At 35.2% G+C, this 23,355-nt stretch overlaps 1 protein-coding gene across 18 annotated transcripts in view; it reads left to right on the plus strand.

The window, feature by feature from the left end:
- The window catches only part of PARD3 (par-3 family cell polarity regulator), a 565,232-nt gene that overhangs the window by 250,626 nt on the left and 291,251 nt on the right, over positions 1–23,355 (plus strand). For 17 of the 18 annotated variants that reach the window (XM_040451006.1, XM_040451017.1, XM_040451003.1 and 14 more), the window contains 2 exons: positions 15,494–15,585; positions 18,084–18,167. In XM_040451006.1, coding sequence (XP_040306940.1) covers positions 15,494–15,585; positions 18,084–18,167 — 176 coding nt within the window. The remainder of the gene's footprint in view (positions 1–15,493; positions 15,586–18,083; positions 18,168–23,355) is intronic. The other variant, XM_040451009.1, reaches the window with a different exon arrangement.

The following is a 23,355-nucleotide window of genomic DNA, read 5'->3' on the forward strand; positions in this document are numbered from 1 at the left end:
TCCAGTGGTGCACATCTGATTGTGACATGACAAGAGCTGGGTGATTGCGGGTTCTCTGCTCCTTCCCTCCCTGTGAGATCTTCACCAGGCAAACTCCATTTCATATTTACACCTTGTGATGATGGTAATGGGTGTGTTTGTATTCTTTACAGATAACCTGTCCTGCCCTCAGGATGCTCTCCTTTTGACTATGGTAGATTTATTTTATTTTATTTTATTTTATTTTATTTTATTTTATTTTATTATTTTATTTAATTTTTTAAATGTTTATTCATTTTGAGAGAGAGAGAGAGAGCGAGAGCAGGGGAGGGACAGAGAGAGAGAGAGAATTCTAAACAGGCTCCACACTGTCAGTGCAAAGCCTGATGTGGGGCTTAACCTCACAAATTACTAGATCATGACCTGAGCCAGTATCAGGATTTGGATGCTCAACCTACTGAGCCACCCAGGTGCCCTGACTATGGTAGATTTATTTGTACACACTTGTTTCTGTGAATTGACAGCTGTTTGACAAAAGGTGGGTTACTTAACCAGTTTGAGCTGGAATTCTGTAGTTGTAGAACAGAAACAGCACATATATATAGTCCCTGGCACATTCATGAAGATATTTAATGTTACCAATCTTGATACATGTTTTCTCTCTTTTTACTCATGTTTATCCTCTGAGGTAGTTTTTCAGTATTTAACTAAAATATCCATAAGATAAAATCAAATGTTTTGTTCAGAATGTATGCTCTTAACAGGTGTAATTATTAAACACTAAAAAGAAATGTTATGCTAGAGGGCCTTGCATTTAGGTGAGTGCCTTGTTGAGGGAGATAGTTGGGGTGAAGTGCAGCCTGTGCTCTACACCCCAGCGTCATGAACCGCCCAAGGGGGCCCCTCTCTCAGGTCTCATCGAGGTGCTGCAAAAGTGACCAGATGCCCTACAGTGTCTAATCCCCTCATCACTGGCTTTTTATGTAAGTCGTGTTTGATTTTATTTTTTTATTTTAAATTTTTTTTTTCAACGTTTTTATTTATTTTTTGGACAGAGAGAGACAGAGCATGAACGGGGGAGGGGCAGAGAGAGAGGGAGACACAGAATCGGAAACAGGCTCCAGGCTCCGAGCCATCAGCCCAGAGCCTGACGCGGGGCTCGAACTCACGGACCGCAAGATCGTGACCTGGCTGAAGTCGGACGCTCAACCGACTGCGCCACCCAGGCGCCCCAGTCATGTTTGATTTTAGATAAGAATGATCCTTTGCTGTTAGAGTGGTTTATTGTTGCTATAAATTCATTGGTTGATAGTAATTCATTTGTTGGTTGGTTCATATAAGATTTAAACATCTGATATATGAATATCCCTGTTAGGATCTAAAACAAAATTAAGCAGTAATCTGGCCAAGTATGATTAAGTCAAAAGGAGTGTTGATACTTTATATTACTAATTTTCTTTACTAATCTCCTAAGAACTCTCCTTTCTTTCTAGTAGTACTCAAGACTACTTTAGTAATCACTTCCAGAGCTGGCTCCTACCTGATGGTGGGGATGTCTTCCCAGCTCTGTTCAATGACACTATGTTAGTAGCTTGAAATCTGCTGGTGGGGTGGGGTATTTGTATCGCAGGTGTTGGCAAAGACTACAAACTAGGTCTTTTGTTTTCAAGCCACTTGTTAGACATTTATCAGTGCACTTCTGGTTCTATCACATTTTCACACCAATTGCTGGAAGTTTGTGGTTATCCCTCCAAAATACTGCTTTGGTAGTCTGTCATTGCGTTGATTTTTTTCTGTAACCTGAGTGGTCAAATTTCTGATTATCCCATGTGGATGTCCACATGTGTGGGTCTTTTGCCAGGATGTCCACCCCTCTCTCATGAGTTCCTGGAAGATTTGCTAGAAGGATATTGGGGTAGGTCTTGTCAGGTTACAATTTCCCAGTGCTTTCTTAGTGGCTTGCTTTGAGAGATATCTCAGGATTTTGCCTGAGGATGTGATTTAAAACTGGTTTAAATTTTTCCATCCTATCAGAGACACAAGACAGGGCTGAGTGTTCTTTGGGGGTGTTTTATTAAAGGTGTCATAGAATTTTAAGTGCATTGAGAAGACACCTGCACCATAGCAAGACCCTCATTAGGCTTGTGGAGTACAATATATGTGCTCCTATTTTAAAAATATAATTTGTATTTTGATGGCATTTCTTTAAACTGTCAGAAAAATGTCTGGAAGCACACGTGTCTTTGACCTAGTCAAATATGTTTGATTCAACGACTTTGACCTTGGCAACGTTATTACTAATGCCACAATTTTTCTCATAGTTTAATGATTCTTTTAAGAAGATGGAATTGTATTACTACTGACTTCCTACCCTAAAGAATATTTATGAATCCCCCAAACTCCCTGCAATTCCATTTTTACAAAGAGTTCTCATATGTAAAAGTGATTTCCACAATGATAGAGAACAGAGACAAAGTGGTGTGGCCAAATGAGGAGTGAGTTTCACATTTTATGCCCAAGAGTTGACCAGAGCCTGAGAAATGGAACCTGCTGATACAGACATCTGAATCAGGCAAGTGGGGATTACAGAGAGAAAGAAGAATCAGAGTGAGAGAGCTTTGAGACTTATTTTAGCAATTGCCTAATGACAGATTCAGGGTTTTGAATGGAAAATAGTATTTGGTATTCAGAAGATTTCTGGAATAAGGGGAAAAAAGGTAGCTCTGACCCTTGAAAAGCTAATCTGAATAACAAAGGCTGAGCTGACTTTACAGAAAAAGTGTGAAAGTTTTCTGAATGTACTTCCCTCTCCTTTTCTTTATCTAAAGATACTGCACAGTGTTCACAGGCATAAACAGGCCTACCATCTAGAGTCATGGTATTAAATGGATAGGTGTTGTGGCTTTTTAAAAACATACTTACTGTCTAATGTTTTAAAATTCATTGTGGTCTGTTATTAGTTACAAAGTCAATTTTCTACTAATAATCTCTTTTCAAGAGGGAAAGTTCCTATTCCTAGTAGTCTGAACAACCTGGTGTATTACTTGGAAAACAAATAATCCTCTTTGATGCTCTTTTACTAGAAATTTCAGAAGTAAATATTTCAAGAGTAAAACAGTTACTATCCCTGAGTATGACCTAAATAAATATTTCAAACCTCTTATTTTTGTAACTGAAAGTAACTAGTATCTGTTGTATTTTATATTTTTATTTGTCCTAAATATCATTTATTCAATCATTTTATGCTAAAAATTGTGATGAGTTTCTTTTTCCTGAAAGCATATCTTTCTGGTAAATATTGATAAGACCGTCTTTCATACAAAATGAGCTGAAGTTTTTTAGTCCATTTGCAAATCATGAATTCCGGATTTAATTATATCCCAAGGGAACAACCTGAGGAAACCAAAAGTACTGACATAATTGGATCAAATTGTGTAATCAAAAGCAAATTATATGGTTATTAAATCTAATGAAATGATCTCTGAGCATTTAATTCATTTCTCTGATTCACGAAATTTTAGTAATGAGTGTGTTGAAATGGACATTCTAGGCAGTCACCGCTTCTAAATAGTTCTTTCCTCTAGACCATTTTAGGTTGGAAATATTTCTAAAGGTTGTACCTTAGAGCAGAGAGTGGTATTTGTGGGGACATGGGTGAAAGGAAAGGTGATAGGAAGTGAGGAAAGGGTCCTTATTAAAGGCAGAAGGAAAACAAAGGAGAAAATTGCTCTTATAAAGTACTGTTCCTTTTTATCAGCACCTTCATTTTATACAAAGTGAGCATGCTCCATACATTGGTAATCTATATGACATTTAAAGGAGTAATATTACTAGTCTATAAAGGTTTTGTTAAAATTCATAGAAAGCACAAGGTCCTGATAAATAAATGAATAGAAAACCTACAAAGAGCAGTATGTAGCACCACAAACGTGGTGAAATATTCAGTCTCACTAGTAATGTTAAATTCAAACTAGAATGACAACCAGGCTTCTTGTTGATTGGATTACCTAAGGGGTGGCTGTGTGCATGTGTGTGTGTATGTATGCATGCGCACACGTGCGTGTGTGCACGTGTATTAGGGTAGCCAGTCAGGAACCGAGAAGGCTCTAAAATTTTATCCTCTAAACTAACTAGTTAGCCTGCCACAGTTTCATGGATGCTGATGGAGGACATGAGTCTCCAGGGTCAGAGATGAAAGATTTCTTTACTCTCAGTACAGCCAGCAGCACAGGCATCAGCATATTTGGTTCAGTCCCCAAACGCATGGAAGTGTGATCAGTGGCCCAGATATGAGGCCTGCAGGCTCTGTGGGTTATGTTATAGGAGAGGTTATGTTACCTCCCTTGGGAGGGAGATACTGTGTTCTCAGGACATGCAAATACGCAAGAATCTGGTGGACAATTGTCTTCTAGTACAGACAAAAAAAGTTGTGAAATGTATAGTTTAATATGAGGCTGGTAAAAATATCAGGTGGTTTGGTCCTTTCAGAAAATAATTTAGCACTAAGCTTTTAAAAATGATCATGTCATTTGAAGCATTCTGTTTTAGACTCCTTTCAAAAAACATAATCCTAAATCTTAAAATCTAGGGGCTCCTGGGTGGCTCAGGTAGTTGAGCTACTGATTTCGACTCAGGTCATGATCTTGTCATTTGTGAGTTCGAGTCCCGCATTGGGCTCTGTGCCAACAGTTTGGAGCCTGGAGCCTGCTTCGAATTCTGCGTCTCCCTCTCTTTCTCTGCTCCTTCTCCACACATGCTCTGTCTCTCTCTGTCTCTGTCTCTCAAAAATGAATAAACATAAAAATTTAGATCTATAATTACCAGAGTTGAAAAGTATACTATGATAAGTGAATTGATGAAATATTAAATCATTTAAAAATGTGTTCTGTACAATTTGAAATAAAATACATCAATTAAAACATTTATATGTTTTACTTGATTATGTAAACAAAACCTATATGGTTTCAAAAAACTGGAAGGAAATACCAAATGTAAGGTGGAAAAGAGAGACCTCCTCTTGTATCAATACATTGTGTTCTTGGAGAGCATGCCATACTTTGATGATTTTAACCAAACTTTTGTATAAGATAGAAGACAGACTTATTTTTAAAACCAAAAGATATTTTATAAATCAACATTTAGCTTTACTTATGTAGAAGGAGGTTGCAAACACCTACATAGCGGGACAGTATTCCAAGTATTTTACATTAATTAACTCCTATGATTCTCATAGAAACTCAATGGACAGTATTACTCTTCCCAATCTATAAATGAGTAATTTGAGATATAAAGAAGGTACATTTGTCAGAATCATGCAGAATCCATGTTTTTAACCACTTGTCTAAGGTGCCATACCAATTATAATATGTGTTTCATACTTTAAATTAGTGTATTTGTTTAATATCTTAATTTTTGTTTGGCATTTGTATCACATTCTGGGTATTAGAGACAATGCAACAGTGGATACCTAATTAGTGTTATTATTGTAAATCTCTAATATTATAAACTTTTGAACCATTATTTAAAATTGAGCATTCAAACTAATCATCACTATGTACCTGTATCAAACATATAATTGATTTCATTTTGTTTACAAGAATACAATTGCTTGATCCCTAGGAAATCTACCAACAATTTTTTGCTTCATTGAATTCAACTAGAAAATTGGGTTAAAATATTTTTTTTAAAGCTACTTCCTTTATTGAAGCCATTTATTGGTTTCAAGTAAGTTAATGACTACATTTCATTTCAGAAATTATAATATTGCATTGGAAAGTAATAAACCAGTACACATTCTGATACATGTTTACATGAGTGGATTTGTTATAGGACCCATGCGTTACTCTTTACTTGCTTATTAACAACTTAAAATAATGAGGTGTAGAACTTTGGGGGCTACTATATGTTTTCTGAATAAGCCCTTCAAAATTAATAATGGTGAAATATGTATTTATCACCTAGAAAAGCAGGGTAGTGTATATATATATATTATAATATATATATACTATATATATATAGCAGGGTATATATATATAAAGCAGGGTAAAATATATATATGTAATATATATATATATCTATATATATATCTATAGATATATATATAGATATATCTTTGTCCCTATTGAAAACCCTTTTAAGTACTTGTGGACCACAGAGCCCAGTGATGAACTTGTTTTGATGTGTCTCTTCTTCACTCTTACCTCCATTCTTTTTTTGATTCTGATTTATTGAAATTTCTTCTCATTATCTCACTTATTTTATACAGCATCTTAATAAGTCTTTTTCTCATCTTAATCTCTTCTGCCGTTTGGAATACTACACCCAAACATTGATTTAAAAAAATCTCTCTGCTTGATTTCTAAGACTGATTAAATATAATATATATCAATACCAATGAGTAATCCCATCGTTGTACTGCCCTATGTTGTCCTATTTTCTTTTTAGGCACTTGATTCTTTGCAAAGTCACTTTCAGAGAAATTCTAATATAGTGATATTATATAATAAAAATTAATGTACAAAAGTACTGTAAGGTTAAAAAAAATACTAAAAATAGCCTTTCATTATTTTAAGAAGATTTTATGCTCGTGGTAAAAATACTTAACTCTATAAAGACACAATTAAAATCATTTATACTCTTGCCACCTAAATATAACCACTGATAACATTTCCTGATGTTCATTATTTCTATGTTTCTCCTAAAATGGAACCCCCCCCAATTTTAATAGTAATTGTCACTCTGTATGAAAGTTCATTTATTATATGTTCAGATTTTAATATTTGTTTTGCCACATAAATTTTATTATATTTTTTGTTGTCACAGATCCTGGCCCTGACACTAACTAGTTAGTTGGCTAGGATCACATGCATTACTTAAGAGTTTTAGGTCACTCTTCCTTGAGTAAAATATATTGAAAAACCTTGACAAAACTCAAGAATCACAGATCTCATTTTCAAAATTTTAGCTCACCCACTGCAGGGAAATCTGAAATCTATTCTAGGCCTACTTTCCTCGTAATGAAAATTCCTACCTTGGTGTGAAGATTAAATGAAAGAGTGTATATGCGGATTGTATTGTGTTTTAGATGTTTAGTAAAATTCATTCTTTTTTTCTCTAAAAATGTTATTTTTATATGTAAGGTGCTTTGCATGTAGTGATTTCTGTGAGCCCATCGCAGTTTCTGAGACAGACCAAGTTATTTCCTTTATTCAGATTAGGAAAGCAGGGCTTGGTGACATCAATAAGGACATGGCAGAGGCAGGTCTCCTTCCCAGGTCAGTGGTTCATTGTAGCTCTGCATGTGCTGGGTGTGTCCAGTATATCTCTAGATGTGCTCTCATGTACAGTGTTTAGTGAATCTTATTAGCAAATAGTTTGCATGTCAGCAACACAGGTCTGTTATCCAAACTGCACTGTGTACATGTCATTGGGGACTTACTATGTGGGCATGTTGCTTGCTTATGTTTGGAAAAAAGTTTTTGTACATAATTTGTAAAAATCCCTTATATTTTATTTATTGAAATATGCTTAAATGCAATGTTGAGGATTAAACTGAGGTTGTACTGAAGACTAAAGAAGTAGATTCTTTACTAATGGGCACATCATAGGTCCTCGATATGTATTAGCAATTATCATTTTTATTTTTTATTATACATTATAAAATGTATTTTTTGCCTCTTCAAGAAGTGATTTGCACTCATCACTAGCAAAAGTTTATTTTAAAATTATTTCAGTTCCTATTTTAATCAGATATTAATTTGGAAATCATTTTTAAGCCAAATAGAAAATTTTTTGAATGAAAATAGTTATATTTTTAAAAAATATGGTATTTTAATAGCCAATGAGTAAGATAAGTCTTTTTTATTTACCCAGGTATTACTTCCAAAATAAAACATTTTATTTTATTTTTTTAAAGTTTATTTATGTATTTTGAGAGGAGTGGGCAGAGAGAGAGGGAGTGAGGGAGAGAATCCCAAGCTCTGGCAGTGCAGAGCCTGATGCAGGGCTTGAACTCATGAACTGTGAGATCATGAGCTGAGCTGAAATCAAGAGTTGGATGCTTAACCAACTGAGCCACCTAGGCACCTCCAAAATAAAACATTTAAAAAAGTCACCTCAATAAGGACTAGAATGTTATTGTTAGAAAGGCAAAATGGTCAGATTACAAAGTCCTTATGTTTCAACAATTCATAAATTAGAGTATTTTTTCAGGAATGTTCAAAAGAAAACAAATTGTGTTAATCTGGTAAGCAGGCTCCATTTGAAATCAGATTGATTAGGCTGATTAAAATCTTATCACGTAATGGGCTGCTTGGCCATTAGTGTGTGGTGGGGTAACTATAAATAGTGCGGTGGCTTCTGTATTGCTGAAGTGGTGACATATACTTGAGTGGTCATCTGTTTGGGATAAACATGGATAGGAGTGAGTCAGGTGATGCTGGGTGGGATTAGTTATTGAATTCAGTGATGCTTAGGAGTAATATATAAGGGCTTCCTTATCATGGGGGCACAGGAAAAAAGGAAGAATAAAGTGAAGGAAGAGATTCCAGTATGTGATTGGATATTGGACCAGATGTCTTCCAATACGATTCCTCTATGCCCTGAAATTCTAACAATCTACAAGAAGCAGACTTCCATTTTGGAACTTCATTTTGAGATTCCACTTTGCATGTAACAGGTGCAGAGATACATACTTTTTGTTGTTGTCTGTGGTGAGATAGCTTTCATAAATCAGCACCATCTGTTCTTCTTTTACAGACTCTTCTCTTGCCTTGGGTTGTGTGGAGTCATGTTGTGTATGTTCCAAGACAGGAAATGTTTCATTTCTGTGGTAAATGAAAATTTCATGGGCTGTGTTAAATACTATGTTTGCCATTCCATTTGATCAGTATTAACTTGAGATGAGAATGTTTGGAATCCTGTTGAGGGGATGAAGCTCACATTTAATACTTAACATCACAGGTACTGAGTAATTCCTAATATAGCCCACGGTTATTTGGTGTTGAGCTCTGGGTTCTGTGGAGTACAGTTTATGTTATAATGAACTGTATTACATTTAAAAGTAGAACGGTTATTAATGTCCCTCTAAGCACAAGAAAAATATTTTTATTTTAAAAGGTCTTATTATCTAGCATTGTCTATTCTTAAAGGATTTGAATTAGCTTTTTTCATAAATGTTTTTACTCAAGTGGAATATAATGATCATGAAGTAAAATTATATTACCCATTTCCTGATTTTATTTGTTTAGGAGGTTGCCATAGCTTTATCATTTTCAGTTGAGAAGTTCCCCTCCCCCAGATGTTTTCAATTGTTTTCCACATGTGATGGGAAATTACTTTTCCCTGGTGATTTGACCAATTAATCAAGTGTGGCAACATTAACACAAAAGCCTTCTGGAATTGTATTTGCGATACTTAGGGGACATGAAAAGAGATTCTCCTTGGAATTATTTTTTGCCAAATGTGATCCCCCAAAAAAGTGATTTAATTCATGCTGTGAACATCCAAGTAAATATTTTTTGGGTGCTGTAGCTCATTAGTAGTTAACATGACTCTCATTAAGTTTGGAAAGTCTTAGAGACACTCGAAGAAGTGTGAAAAAGACTGTTTAGTTGAGCATTTTTGTAGCAATATAATTGAGCCCATTAAATTATTTTACTGTTAAGAATAATAAAAACACTTGAAAAATATTGTAAATTTTTTTAACAAGATAACATCAGAACTTTCATTTCCTTTTGTGCTTCATAAATATAAAGATCAAAGATAGGGGTGCAGGAAATTTAAGGAGGCAAAATAACTTCAGTTCTTTTAATAAGATGTTTTAAAAATGATACGTTATTTTTAAAAATTGTAGGCATATGTATTCAAAATCTTTAATTCCTTGGAACTTAGACTTTAAATATAGACATAGGTGATTGGTTTCTAGATAAACTTTTATCATGTTACTGTAAAGAAGAAAGTGTACTTTTCATTTCCTTGCTTTATAAGCAAACCAGTTACAAAATTTCTGCTCTTACTTTATGTGGTGGTCAATGGATGCACCATTCAATTTTTAAGTGTTCAAATTACAAATCCTTTACTTCTTCGCAATGATATCTACTTGAGTTTTTGGAGAAAATACACACACACACACACACACACACATATATTAAATCTGTGACTATGGAGAAGATATTTAATACTCAAGAAGGAAGAAATACAACTAGATAATATTTGAAATTAAAAAGATCATTAGTTTAGCCAAATTTAGTATTCTTAAACACATAGTTCATGGGAGTGCTTGTGATTTCAGAATGTGTCATCCATTGGTTGTATTGAGGCTGTTTCAAGTGAGGCTTGGCCTTTATATCATTCATAGTATGGAAGAGAGTAAGATAATTAATTTTTCCTAGAAGCAGGGAACAAATAAATTCATATGTCTTTATCCCTCACTTGCCTAATACACATTTCAAACCTGGGCTAAAACTCTTTCTCCTCAGCCAAGCTTATCAAGTATTCATTTTCTCTTATTCTTTTCTCTCCTTTGACTAGAGCTCCTCCATCTTTTAAAAAAATTGCTTAGTCAATACAATATGGTAGGTAAAAGGTTAACAAAATCTTTCCCTTCTTCTGCATGAGAATTTAAACTTTAGGGGTTTGGGGGCTATTTTTTTCTGAAAACCTGATAAAGGCTTCCATCAACTATCTTTTTATGGTAAAAGTGACCTCTGATTAGTAAATTGCACATGAGCTCAAAAAACTATAAATATGTGACAAGCCGCTCTGCGCATGGTGTTGTTTTGAGGTACCAGCTTTTGTGAGGAGTGAGGCTTTTAAGCCAGGGTGATGCTTGCCATCCTCTGATGTGTGTCCTTTCCTGCACCTGAGCTGTGGACCGGGGACCCACAAGAATAGCCCCTGGATAGCCGTGTGGTCTGCTGCTCCCAAAGATGAAAGCGGAATGCTGCCTTGCTGGAACGTTGGGTTTCCTGCCTTAGGTCCTTTGGGCATTTCAAATATGTAGTCAGAATAAAAATATATAAACAATACTGGAAGGTTTCTAATGAAAAAAGGAGTACTCTCTATTCTGCTCCTCCTGATTTTCCCAGTCTGTCTCCTCAGAGGGACTATTTCATGCAGATATTTTTTTCAGGTATTTACTCCCATATTTCTAAATAAAATATTTATGTTGCTTTTTCCTGGTTACCAGTTATTAACATCTGTGGACTTGTCACTGCGGAAGATGGTTTTTCCTTTTATGCCACTTTTACTTTCCATGTCCCCATTTTCTCCCTATCATCTAAGTTAAAGTAATAGCGAGCCTCACGTTATATAGTAACTTGTGGCTCACTGCATAAGTAAGTAGGTACTCTAATGAAATATTCTTTCCTACACATTTTCCTTTGTTATTCCTGGAGTCCACTGCTTTGACCTTTTCAAAATTTATTTTATCTGTATATTTCTGAAAAATTCCCCCCACATTCTCCATCAGGTCTGTCAAAATATTCTCCAAATGTTCAAAAACATCAGACCAATTATTAATTTTTTTTTTTTTCATGCAGATTGACTTTCCAGACTTCTCTATCCTTTTGCTCTAATCACAATTGGCTTCTGCTTCTCTGGGCTGTCTTTTCACCTTATGCTGGGGCTTTCCTTGAGTTCTGTCCACTGCTTTATTGAATTTCTTGGATTTTTCTGGTGCACATCCAAAAATAGCTTCCTATGAAAGGGTCCATCGGAAGTAAAGACTTTGCATTTGTTTCAAATTTCATTCTTGATTTTTCTTTAGTTGTTTGGTTGAACACAGAATTCACTGAAAAATTTTTTTCTTTTAGTGTGAAAGGTATGACTTTATTATAGAGTAGAATTTCACGTTACTTTATAAAGGCATTGTTGGGGTGTCTCGGTGGGTCAGTTGGTTTAAACATCTGACACGTGATCTCAGCTCAGGTCATGATCTTATGGTTCCTGATATCGAGCCCCAGTACAGAGCCTGCTTGTGTGTCTCTCCCTCTCTCTCTCCACTCCTCCTCGCTCACTCACTCTCTCTTTAAAAATAAATAAACATGAGAAAAATTTGTAAAAGAAGGCATTATTATCATAGAGCATCTGTTAATGATATTTCTACTTTTGGTTTGCTAGCAATCATACAAATGCTACCATTTGGCAATGCTTAAATTGTGTTGTCCATTGTTCTCCTCCATTTTTGAATATCTTGAGAGCAGAGAGAGGCCTTTGTCCGGGATTTTCCCTTTAAGGATGTCTATACCGCAGACGGCCTTGGTACATAGGTATAGTGTCCTCTTCCAGAGCAATGGGCAGACGTGATTACTGCCTGTGTAAGGTATTTGGGTCCCCTAAGCTCAGGTTCCTTCTGTGTGTGCCAGTGTTCCCCGGTTCTCTTCTCATCACTTTGTGAGAATTTCAACTGGAGAAACCAGTGCATAGAAGGATGATACTCTGACTACTGCTGTAATGAACTGCCCTCTGTCTCTGACCCAGGGGTCTCATTTTTTCTGCTAGCATCCATGAAGCTATGCAGGCTAAGTTAGGATCTTTCATGCAGGGCAAAACCATAGACTCTTCACAGTTCTTGACATCTAGTTTTTTTTCTCTGCAAATTTCCTCAACCTAACCCATAATGCTTTCCTCCTCATGACATTTATTTGATTGTGTACTGCATTTAGTTGTTTATATTTTCCATATGTTTTCTCATTTCAAAGACCTTTTATAATGAAGGTACTTTGTATATAGCAAAGCACAACAAATGTCAGGTTTTATGAACGTTTCTAAAATGTGGATGATACATTTTCTCTTTGAGTAGGTAGTATGTTTAATATTAACTTGTATTGTAAGGTATAAGGTATGAATAGATGAATATATACTCTTAAATTATAGTTGTGTAACACTGCCTTGAATCATTTATTTGAGGTATGTTTTATGTCATTTATTATTTATTTCTCTTTTCAATAACAGCTAACATTTATTGGGCAATTACTATGTGTTAGGCACCATGTTATGGCTATTTTATGGATTCCCTCTCAATAGTCCTAAGAAGATGTTTTTATTGTTTCTGTTTTACAGAAGAAGACATAGAAATACAAAAGGGGTATGTGAATTGCCTAAGGATATAAAATTGGCAAATGAGTACTCACACCCAAATCTGTTTGATTCTTGAAACCTGGCTCTTAACCGCTACATTCTACTATAAAATGGAGAGAAGGGAAAGGAAAAGAAATATATTTTCTCACCTGGAAATTTTTTAACATTGTGTAGTTTGAATTATTATTTTAGGCCTTTAATATTGATTTGGGATAAATAATAGTTTCATTTTCTATGTGTAATGGAATTCAGTAAATAACTCATGCTAAAAGCAACTATGTTCAATCACAGCTTTTTAGAAGTACAAAACAACAAAATAAAGCAATACAGGAACTGATATTTACACATCCCGAAGCTGGGAAATTTTAAGTTGTGGTTCCCACAGCAATAGCAGCTCAGCCTCAGGGCAGTGAGTGTTGTGATCTAAACTGAACACCATATGCAGCTGCATGAAATAATATTCTACATGCTCGTGGGGGCCCGATAATGGCCACTGTGGGAACAATGAATGTGTAAATTATCAGCTACTGTTTTATCACTGTAGTTCGGGGCATTTCATTTATGTGGCTGTTTCATAGTACAACCTAGGTGTTTCACTGGTTATACATTATGGTGGCATTTCATAGTGTGTAAATTATTAATGGATCCTGAAACAAAATGTTTTTAACTTGAAAGATTATTTTTATGTTTTCCATCTAATTTAGAAACACTTTATTCTCCTCCCTATCTTCATTGCCAATGGAAAAGCATACTTGTAGGAGTTCTTGTTTACATGTGAAGTGTGGTTTGTAGGCAGGTTCAAGATGCTGGTTAACCTTTGTAATGTATTGTGCTTGTGCTTAAGAGATGACTAAGAAGTGTGTTTTAGAGCCTCTTAAAACATAGGATCATCAATCTTCAACTACTTTGGTTTCATGCAGTGCACCACCACTGAGGACACATGGAACCTATCCACAACTTACAGAAAAATTCGGTGCATCCAGCTTCTTATTTTGGCAGATTCTCAGAGGAAATGTCAATTGGGTATTACCAACTGCTCTGCGTTGCCTTAATAGTGCTTGAAGAATTTAACATATTGTTTAACAGTGTGTGGAACCTAGGGCCTTGGCTTATCATTTTGTCGATTGGTGTCTTTGTTGATGGCATTTAAATTTCTATGAGTCTCTCAAGTACACGGTTGAAAATATAAAATTTATCTTTAATGGTGAACTCCTATATAGGTGGTTTAATAAATTCACATAGAAAATCACTGTTATCAAATTTATATGTATGTAGAAGAAAGGATAGACTAACAAATTACATGTATATATAAGTTATATGTATAAACTTCCAAGAAATGGATTAAATACATTTTATTATTTTGTGTTTTGAAACTTAATACCCCAGAGATTTCTAGGGATGATTTTGTTTTTATTAGCAAAATATTTAAGGTATCTACTGGATACCAGGCACTGTGGATCCAAGGTAAAGCACACTAAGCCTCTTAGTGACTATGATTAGAGATTCCAAGTCTTACTAATTTGATTAATAAGACCACTGATATCAGTCAGGCATGTTTACCATTATTCAAATGATCCTGAAAAGCCAACTCTACTGTTAGTGAACTCTTTAATTGAAAGACAATGGCCAAGGTTATAAAGTAAGCATATCCATGAGTGGCAGTTCATTTATTTTTATGAGCCATCACATTTATTCCACGTTCGTGTTTTGTAGTATTGCATACTTACCCAATTTCTACAACATGTGGGACCATAACTTTTACATAATATTTCATTTTAAAAGGAAGAACAAAAATGGTGGTTGATTATTTTGCTGTTTGTACCTTTTTCTAGGCTTAGTACTTCATAACAGAAGTACATAATCAGACATTTGGCCTAGGGTAAGTTTATGTGAAATTTCAGAGGATGAAGGATTTGAGTCTAGGGTTGTACATACTGCATGCTCATTTTGACAAATCTGGTTTAGTAAGAACTGGGGACCATTGAAGCGTTTGGTAGTTGTTAAGGTTTTTAATGGTCTCAACTGTTTGGATTAGTAAAAATGTTAAACGTATTACCTATATCCTATACATTTATTTATTAATATAACATTGTAGTAATGTATAATTACTTCCAAAAACATACACCAAAAAGTGAAATAAAAATGTTAAGAAAGTTCACATAAGTAGAAGTTCTTTTCTTATTATAGTTGTGTCTTGCCCACTTCCTGGGGTATGCTAACTCAGGAAACTTGCTTTAAAATACAGCTTTTCATATACATCTACCCATCTTATCATTAAAGGTCATCCTCTCTGGAGGAAGGACCCAGTTAACATGATCAATCATGTTATCATGTTGATCATGCCTATCAAACTCCAGTTTTATCCAATTTCCTTTCACATTATGGAAGTAAATGTAACACAGAGTGTGCTTCTATTTGTGCTGTGTGTCTCTAGGATGAGGATGGGACAGAAGAAGACAACAGTCGTGTTGAACCTGTTGGACATGCTGATACTGGTTTGGAGAATATACCCAGCTTTTCTCTGGAGTAAGTTACTGATATTTTTAACTGAATTTGTAATATACATGTAGCATCACTGATAGCAGCAAGTATTCTAAAAGCATATGGCATGTGGAATGTTTGTGCTTAGTTAAAACCATGCGTTGCATTGGTTTGTTTTCCAAAGAGCATCTTTCATCTATTGAGTTAATTATCTAATGTAAGAAGTATAGCATGGAAATTCACATGTTCTGTCCTGAGTTTCATGCCTTGGCAAATACTATTAAATTATAATATAAAATAGTATTTGATTGACAATGTCATCTTAACAGCACTGTAACTGTTTTCAAATTCCTTTGTATGTCATTGTTTTGGTCATTTGTTCGTTCCTCAACTTTGCTAAATTAAAAACAAAATGTGTAGATCTACTTTACTTGAAAAACCAGTTGGATCATGTAAGCATTAGTCATGTTAGTATATATTTTTTTGATTTGGAAAAATCGAATGTCTCTTGAGAGATTTGTTGAAATCTCTGTTTGTTGAAAAATTTGAATCATAGGTTAGGGACCTTGAACATGGTTTTAGGTATAAAAGGAAGAAGAAAAACTTTACTATATTATTTCAGCTTTACAATTGTCTTAAATATTGGCATGTTTAAATGGAAAGTGTTCTTAGGACTTCTTCCCTTGGTAGTTTAGACCAGGGAGGACAGTCATTCTGAAATTTTTTTTTGACTTTGGGTAAAAGTTGAAAGGGCCTAGATATCAACATTTAAACTCTTAACTCTGTCTTCTCTTGGTGTTTCAAGGGAAGGCTCTCAAAAAACTGCTGTCAGTGAGAGTAATAGTTTCGAGAACCAGGTTATGTTTAGACAGATAGCAACCAGCAGTCTCCGTTACATTTGAGAAGACTTGCCATGTCCTAGTTCTTTTAAGAAAGAATGTGGAATAAAATAAATTTATAAGTTATATTCTCAATTGACAAGCTAACCATTAAATAGATGTTCAAATGATATTAAGTATCTAAGATGTGAAATTCTATGAAAATATAAAAAAATTAAAAATTCACTTGAATAGTATTACATTAGTAAATATTTTGGCAGTATGGCAGGATTCTAATTTTTTCCTAATTAGTGTATGTGATTAAATATATGCGTGTATTCTCAATTTTGTTTTGATTTGTTTGATATCACTATCTTTAATTTTCTTTAGTCTTTATATTATATAGTCAGGACATTAATAGTATGTAGCATAACTTTATTTTTTATTTACGTAATATAATTGAAGAATTAGCATTTCCTTTATAGTTGTCCACATTGCTTCAACTAGATATTTAACTGAAATACTAGTTTCAGAAATTGTCAGATAAGACCTACTTAGATTTCTGTGTGCACTACACATACATGCGCGCGTGCGCACACACACACACACACACACACACACACACACACGGAAAAATCTATAAAGGAAGTCAAATCTCATAAAAGGTTTAGAAAATTTACATTCTTTAAGTTAAACCAGTTTTCATTAAACTCTGGCTTATTATATTAATAGTAAAGTACTTTAGTTATGTAATAGAAGTAACTTCATGTTACTTCTATATCTCTTCATGACTTTAAAGCTCAATTACAAACACATGAAAATTATTTGATTTTTATTAGAAAAAAATTTTTTTTACATTTATTTATTTTTTGAGAGACATAGAGAGACAGAGCACAAGTTGGGGAAGGGCAGAGAGAGAAGGGGACACAGAATCCGAAGCAGGCTCCAGGCTCTGAGCTGTCAGCACACAACCTGATGCGGGGCTCAAACTCACAAACCGTGAGATCATGACCTGAGCTGAAGTTGGTCGCCCAACTGACTGAGCCACCCAGGCACCCCAAAATTATTTGATTTTTAGCAGGTACCTGTTGGCTTTGAGAAAGGAGTTTCATACCCTGCGTTGCAGTTACACTTAGAGAAGTAGGAAATGGTGACTGAATTATGGTGGAACAGTGGGATGTAAAGATGGCTGGATCACATGTGGACTGTCACCTACAGAAGCAAAAGCTTTTACCTCATTGAGTTATTGGAAGGAGCAATAATGTGGCATATGTAGGAGCACTTTGTAAATTTTAATGTGCTCTGCAGCCAAAACACCTTTACTCATTTAATCTATATTGTCCTTGAAATAAATACTGTGATGGAAAATTTTTCGTGGAAATCTAGAGTTCTGACTTACAAAATGTGTACTTGTATTACACATAGAACAGTGTGTGGTCCGAGAGAAATGGTTCTGTGTCATTTTAATGTAGTTATTTCTGCTGATTGCTCTCTCTGCATGCCATCAGGCTAGTGTTCAGGTATGTAGTGTTTAATGTCGCTTTCATCACCATGCTTCTATTCCAGATTGTGTACATGTATGTGTGTGTGCTTGGTGGGATTTTCGTTTTGTTCTCTTTTGTTGTTGTGTGTCTGTGTTGTAGCAGTTTTTTTGTTTTGTTTTGTTTTGGTTTTGGTTTGTTTACAGTACATGTTCATGCTCCCTCATTCATCATTGTCTCACAGTGATATGGTAAAGCTCGTACAAGTCCCCAACGATGGAGGGCCTCTGGGAATCCATGTAGTGCCTTTCAGTGCTCGAGGCGGCAGGTAACGTATCTTGGAGGTTTTTAATTGAATCATAATGTTGAGTGTTTTATCTTCATTTATGCTCAGATATAGAGTGGTGTTGATTTAGCATATGCTTAATAGGAACATTTTCATTTGGGGGCACTCGCTACTTCATACGTATACATCATAATCATGGAAAGCACTCAGGCTGATGAAGAAATCAAGCATTTAAATTATTCTAATAATTTTATTGGTCATCACACATCCCTGCAAACATTGTACTTTGCTGTACATTGGTGAAACACTTTAGAGTCAGAACTCCAGCTGAATTTCCAAAATTAAGGGAGAGCTTAAAGCAGTTTTCTGGAAAAATTTATCCAATAAAAATTATCTGGGTAACTTAGGGAATGATTCATGTTAAATTCATATTTATGTTTATTTAGTTCTTTAATCTTGAAAGATTTTTAGGATTATGTTTGAAATTTGTGAAAGTTAAATAAGCTATAGATTTATTTCCTACCATGCGACTTGTGGCTCCTTCTTTTTTCAATCTCTGCACACTCAAATGTCAAATTTTGTACGGCTAATGACTTCATTAATTTATAGAATGTGTATCTTTAAAAACTTCAAATGTTGTGTGAGTTTCTTTTCTTCTGCTTTTTTTTCTGTGAAAAAAACTATCCTTGGGTTTATTAAATTTTTATTTTAATATGTTTATTAAATTGTGAATTGATACTGCAACTAAGGGTGATGGTCCTCTGTAACAACAAGTGACGGGCATTGCATCCTTGCCCTGGAGCTGTTAACTGTTAAGTGCTTGAAGGTTACTTACACACTCTCCTAAATCCCATCCAGTAATTACCTGGTGAAATCTATTTATGAACTACTTGGCTTCTCATTCTTTCTTTTATTGTTATGATTATATTTATTTATTTTTTAACTTCCTTTACACTGGGACAAGAAAGGGGAAAGCTGGCAGATGGCCTTAGACCAGTGACTTGAGATGTAGTTCACATCTGTAGTTCACTGTTGCCAGGGAATTGGAAGCATGTAGCATGGTGTAAAAAACAGATGGAATGTCAGTGATAAGTGTGTGATTCAATTATTTACTTAAGTTTGTTGATTGAGTATTGTACCACTGTCCTAATTGTGGTGACTCCAGATTTCATCTCGTTGGTAGAGCACAGGCTTTATGGAATGTCTGGAAGCTGAAACTGATTTACCAAGAACTCTGCTGGAGTAAGAGGCTTGACAGTTAGTGTTATATAACAAGCTGTGAACTTCACCTTGAATTTTGAGGTGGTGTTATATTCACAGGGTTCTGACTGCTTTCTCTTTTTTCCTCCTTCTCTTTGTTTATTTTTAAACTCTAGAGAAGCATTGAAATTTCTTTAAGGCACTCGCGTTTAAACACAGTTCTTTTTCAAAATGGACTTTGCCTTTATTTCTCTTAAAGAATACAATTTTAAATGATCTCAAAAGTTAAATCTTTTTTCACTTATTTTACGAGTAGAAAGAAAAAAGATAAGGTAAACTGTGTGGATTATAGCTTCCTGATATTAGTGTACCTTTACCTTCCTGTGGGATGTAACTTTTCACAAATGGGACTTAATTGTGTATATACCAGCTTTGAAGCAGTATTTCATTTTTTGTTGTTATTGAAGTATAATTGATGTTAGTTTCAGGAGTTCAATGTAGTGATTTGACATTTATATACATTCTGAAATGATCACCATGATAAGTCTAGTTACCATGTCACCAAAGTTAATAAATAATATCGTCTGTATTCCCCATGACTTATATTCCCATGACTTATTTATTTTATAATTGGAAGTCTGTTCTTCTAGATGCCCTTCACCCATTTTATCCACCCCCAAAACTCACTCTTTTCTTGCAACCATCGGTCTTTATGTGTGAGTCGGGTTTTGCTTTGTTTTGTTTGTTCATCTGTTTTGTGTTTTAGATTCTACATGTAAGTGAAATCATAGGGTATTTGTCTGACTCATTTCACTTAGCATAGTACTTGGAAGCTCCATCCATGTTGTCACAAATGGCAAGTTTTTCTTCTATTTAATGGCTGAGTAGTATTCCATTGTATACCCATACCACATATTTATCCCTTCAGCTATAGATGGACACTTAAGTTGCTTCCATATCTTGGCTATTGTAAATTAAGCTGCAATGAACATAGGGGTACATATATCTTTTCCAGTTAGTTTTTTTGTTTTCTTTGGATAAATACACAGAAGTGGAATTGCTGAATTGTACAGTCGTTCTTTTTTTTAATTTCTTGAGAAACCTCTGTACTGTTTTCCATAGTGGTAGCACTAATTCCTACCAACAGTGAATGAAGGTTTCCTTTTCTCCACATCCTCACCAATACTTGGTATTTTGTGTGTTTGTGTTTGTGTGTGTATGTGTGTGGGGTGGGGTTAGTCAGTCTGAAAGGTGTGAAATGATCTTATTGTGGTTTTAATTTGCATTTCCCTGATAATTAGTGATGTTGAGCATGTTTTCATGTGCTTTTTGGCTATAGAAAAAATGTCTACTCAGATCTTCTGCCGATTTTTAATTTTTTTGCCTTGGAGTTGGGTGAGTTCTATATATATATTGGATATTAGCTGTTTTTGTAAAATATGAATTTCAAGTATTCTCTCCTATTTAGCACAGTACGTTTTCATTTTGTTGACAATTTCCTTCACTTGAAAAAACTTGTTCATTTGCTATACTCTCATTTATTTATTTTTGCTTTTGTTGTTCTTGCCTTGGAGTCAAATCCAAAAAATATCATTAAGACCAATGGCGAGGTGGTTATCACCTATGTTTTCTCCTTGGATTTTTATGGCGTTAGGTCTTATGTTCAAATCTTTAATCCATTTTAAGTTATTTTGCATATGCCTTAAGATGCAGTCCAGTTTCATTCATTTGCATGTAGCTATCCATTTTTCCCATGCCATTTGTTAAAGAGACTGTCCTTTCCCTGTTGTATATTCTTGCCTCCTTTCTCATAAATTAATTGATCATGTAAATATGTATGTATTTATGACCTCTCTGTTTTGTTTTCTTGATCTGTGTGTCTGTTTTGTGCCAGTACCATAATGTTCTGATCACAATAGCTTTGTAGTATAGTTGGAAATCAGGGAGCATCATGCCTCTAGCTTTGTTCTTCTTTCTTAATATTGCTTTGGCTATTTGGGTTCTTGTGTGCTTCCAAAGGAATTTTGGGATTGTTCATTTTAATTCTGCGAAAAATGCCATTGAAATTTTGATAGGGATTGCAGTGAATCTGTAGGTTGCTTTGGGTAATATGGACTAGAGTGTTGTGTTTTCATTTTTATTTGTTTCCAGGTATTTTGGTTTTGGCTGCTTCTTTTGTTATTGTTAATCCATTGGTTGTTTAGTAGCCTGTTGTGTGGTCTCTATGTGTTTTGTTTTTTTCCAGTTGTTTCTTGAAGGTGATTTCTGCTTTCATACTGTTGTGGTTGGATAAGATGCTTAATAGGATTAAAAAAAATTTTTTTTAATGTTTTTTTTTTAACTTTTTTTTTGCATTCTTTCTTTTATTTTATCTTATTTTTTATTTTTTTAAAATTTACATCCAAGTTAGTTAACATATAGTGTAATAATGATTGCAGGAATAGAACTTAGTGATTCATCACTTAGATATAACAGCCAGTGCTCATCCCAAAAAATGCCCTCCTTAATGCCCTCGCCCATTTAGCCCACCCCCCCAACAACCCTCAATTTCTTTTCTTTTTTTTTTTAATATATGAAATTTATTGTCAAATTTGTTTCCATACAACACCCAGTGCTCATCCCAAAAGATGCCCTCTTCAATACCCATCACCCACCCTCCCCTCCCTCTCACCCCCTATCAACCCTCAGTTTGTTCTCAGTCTCTTATGCTTTGGCTCTTTCCCACTCTAACCTCTTTTTTTTTTTCCTTCCCCTCCCCCATGGATTTCCGTTAAGTTTCTCAGGATCCACATAGGAGTGAAAACATATGGTATCTGTCTTTCTCTGCATGGCTTATTTCACTTAGCATCACACTCTCCAGTTCCATCCACGTTGCTACAAAGGGCCATATTTCATTCTTTCTCATTGCCATGTCGTACTCCATTGTGTATATAAGCCACAATTTCTTTATCCATTCATCAGTTGATGGACATTTAGGCTCTTTCCGTAATGTGGCTATTGTTGAGAGTGCTGCTATAAACATTGGGGTACAAGTGCCCCTATGCATCAGTACTCCTGTATCCCTTGGGTAAATTCCTCGCAGTGCTACTGCCGGGTCATAGGGTAGGTCTATTTTTAATTTTTTGAGGAACCTCCACACTGCTTTCCAGAGTGGCTGCACCAGTTTGCATTCCCACCAACAGTGCAAGAGGGTTCCCGTTTCTCCACATACTCTCCAGCATGTATAGTCTACTGATTTGTTCATTTTGGCCACTCTGACTGGCATGTGGTGATATCTGAGTGTGGTGTTGATTTGTATTTCCCTGATGAGGAGTGACGTTGAGCATCTTTTCATGTGCCTGTTGGCCATCCAGATGTCTTCTTTAGAGAAGGGTCTATTCATGTTTTCTGCCCGTTTCTTCACTGGATTATTTGTTTTTCGGGTGTGGAGTTTGGTAAGCTCTTTATAGGTTTTGGATACTAGCCCTTTGTCCGATATGTCATTTGCAAATATCTTTTCCCATTCCGTTGGTTGCCTTTTAGTTTTGTTGACTGTGTCCTTTGCTGTGCAAAAGCTTTTTGTCTTCATGAGGTACCAATAGTTCATTTTTGCTTTTAATTCCATTGCCTTTGGGGATGTGTCAAGTAAGAAATTGCTGTGGCTGAGGTCAGAGAGGTCTTTTCCTGCTTTCTCCTCTAGGGTTTTGATGGTTTCCTGTCTCACATTCAGGTCCTTTATCCATTTCGAGTTTATTTTTGTGAATGGTGTGAGAAAGTGGTCTAGTTTCAACCTTCTGCATGTTGCTGTCCAGTTCTCCCAGCACCATTTGTTAAAGAGACTGTCTTTTCTCCATTGGATGTTCTTTCCTGCTTTGTCAAAGATGAGTTGGCCATATGTTTGTGGGTCTAGTTCTGGGGTTTCTATTCTATTCCACTGGTCTGTGTGTCTGTTTTGTGCCAATACCATGCTGTCTTGATGATTACAGCTTTGTAGTAGAGGCTAAAGTCTGGGATTGTGATGCCTCCTGCTTTGGTCTTCTTCAAAATTACT

This window comes from Herpailurus yagouaroundi, unplaced genomic scaffold, assembly GCF_014898765.1.
Source record: "Herpailurus yagouaroundi ecotype Mexico unplaced genomic scaffold, PumYag 203, whole genome shotgun sequence".
Taxonomy (NCBI): domain Eukaryota; kingdom Metazoa; phylum Chordata; class Mammalia; order Carnivora; family Felidae; genus Herpailurus; species Herpailurus yagouaroundi.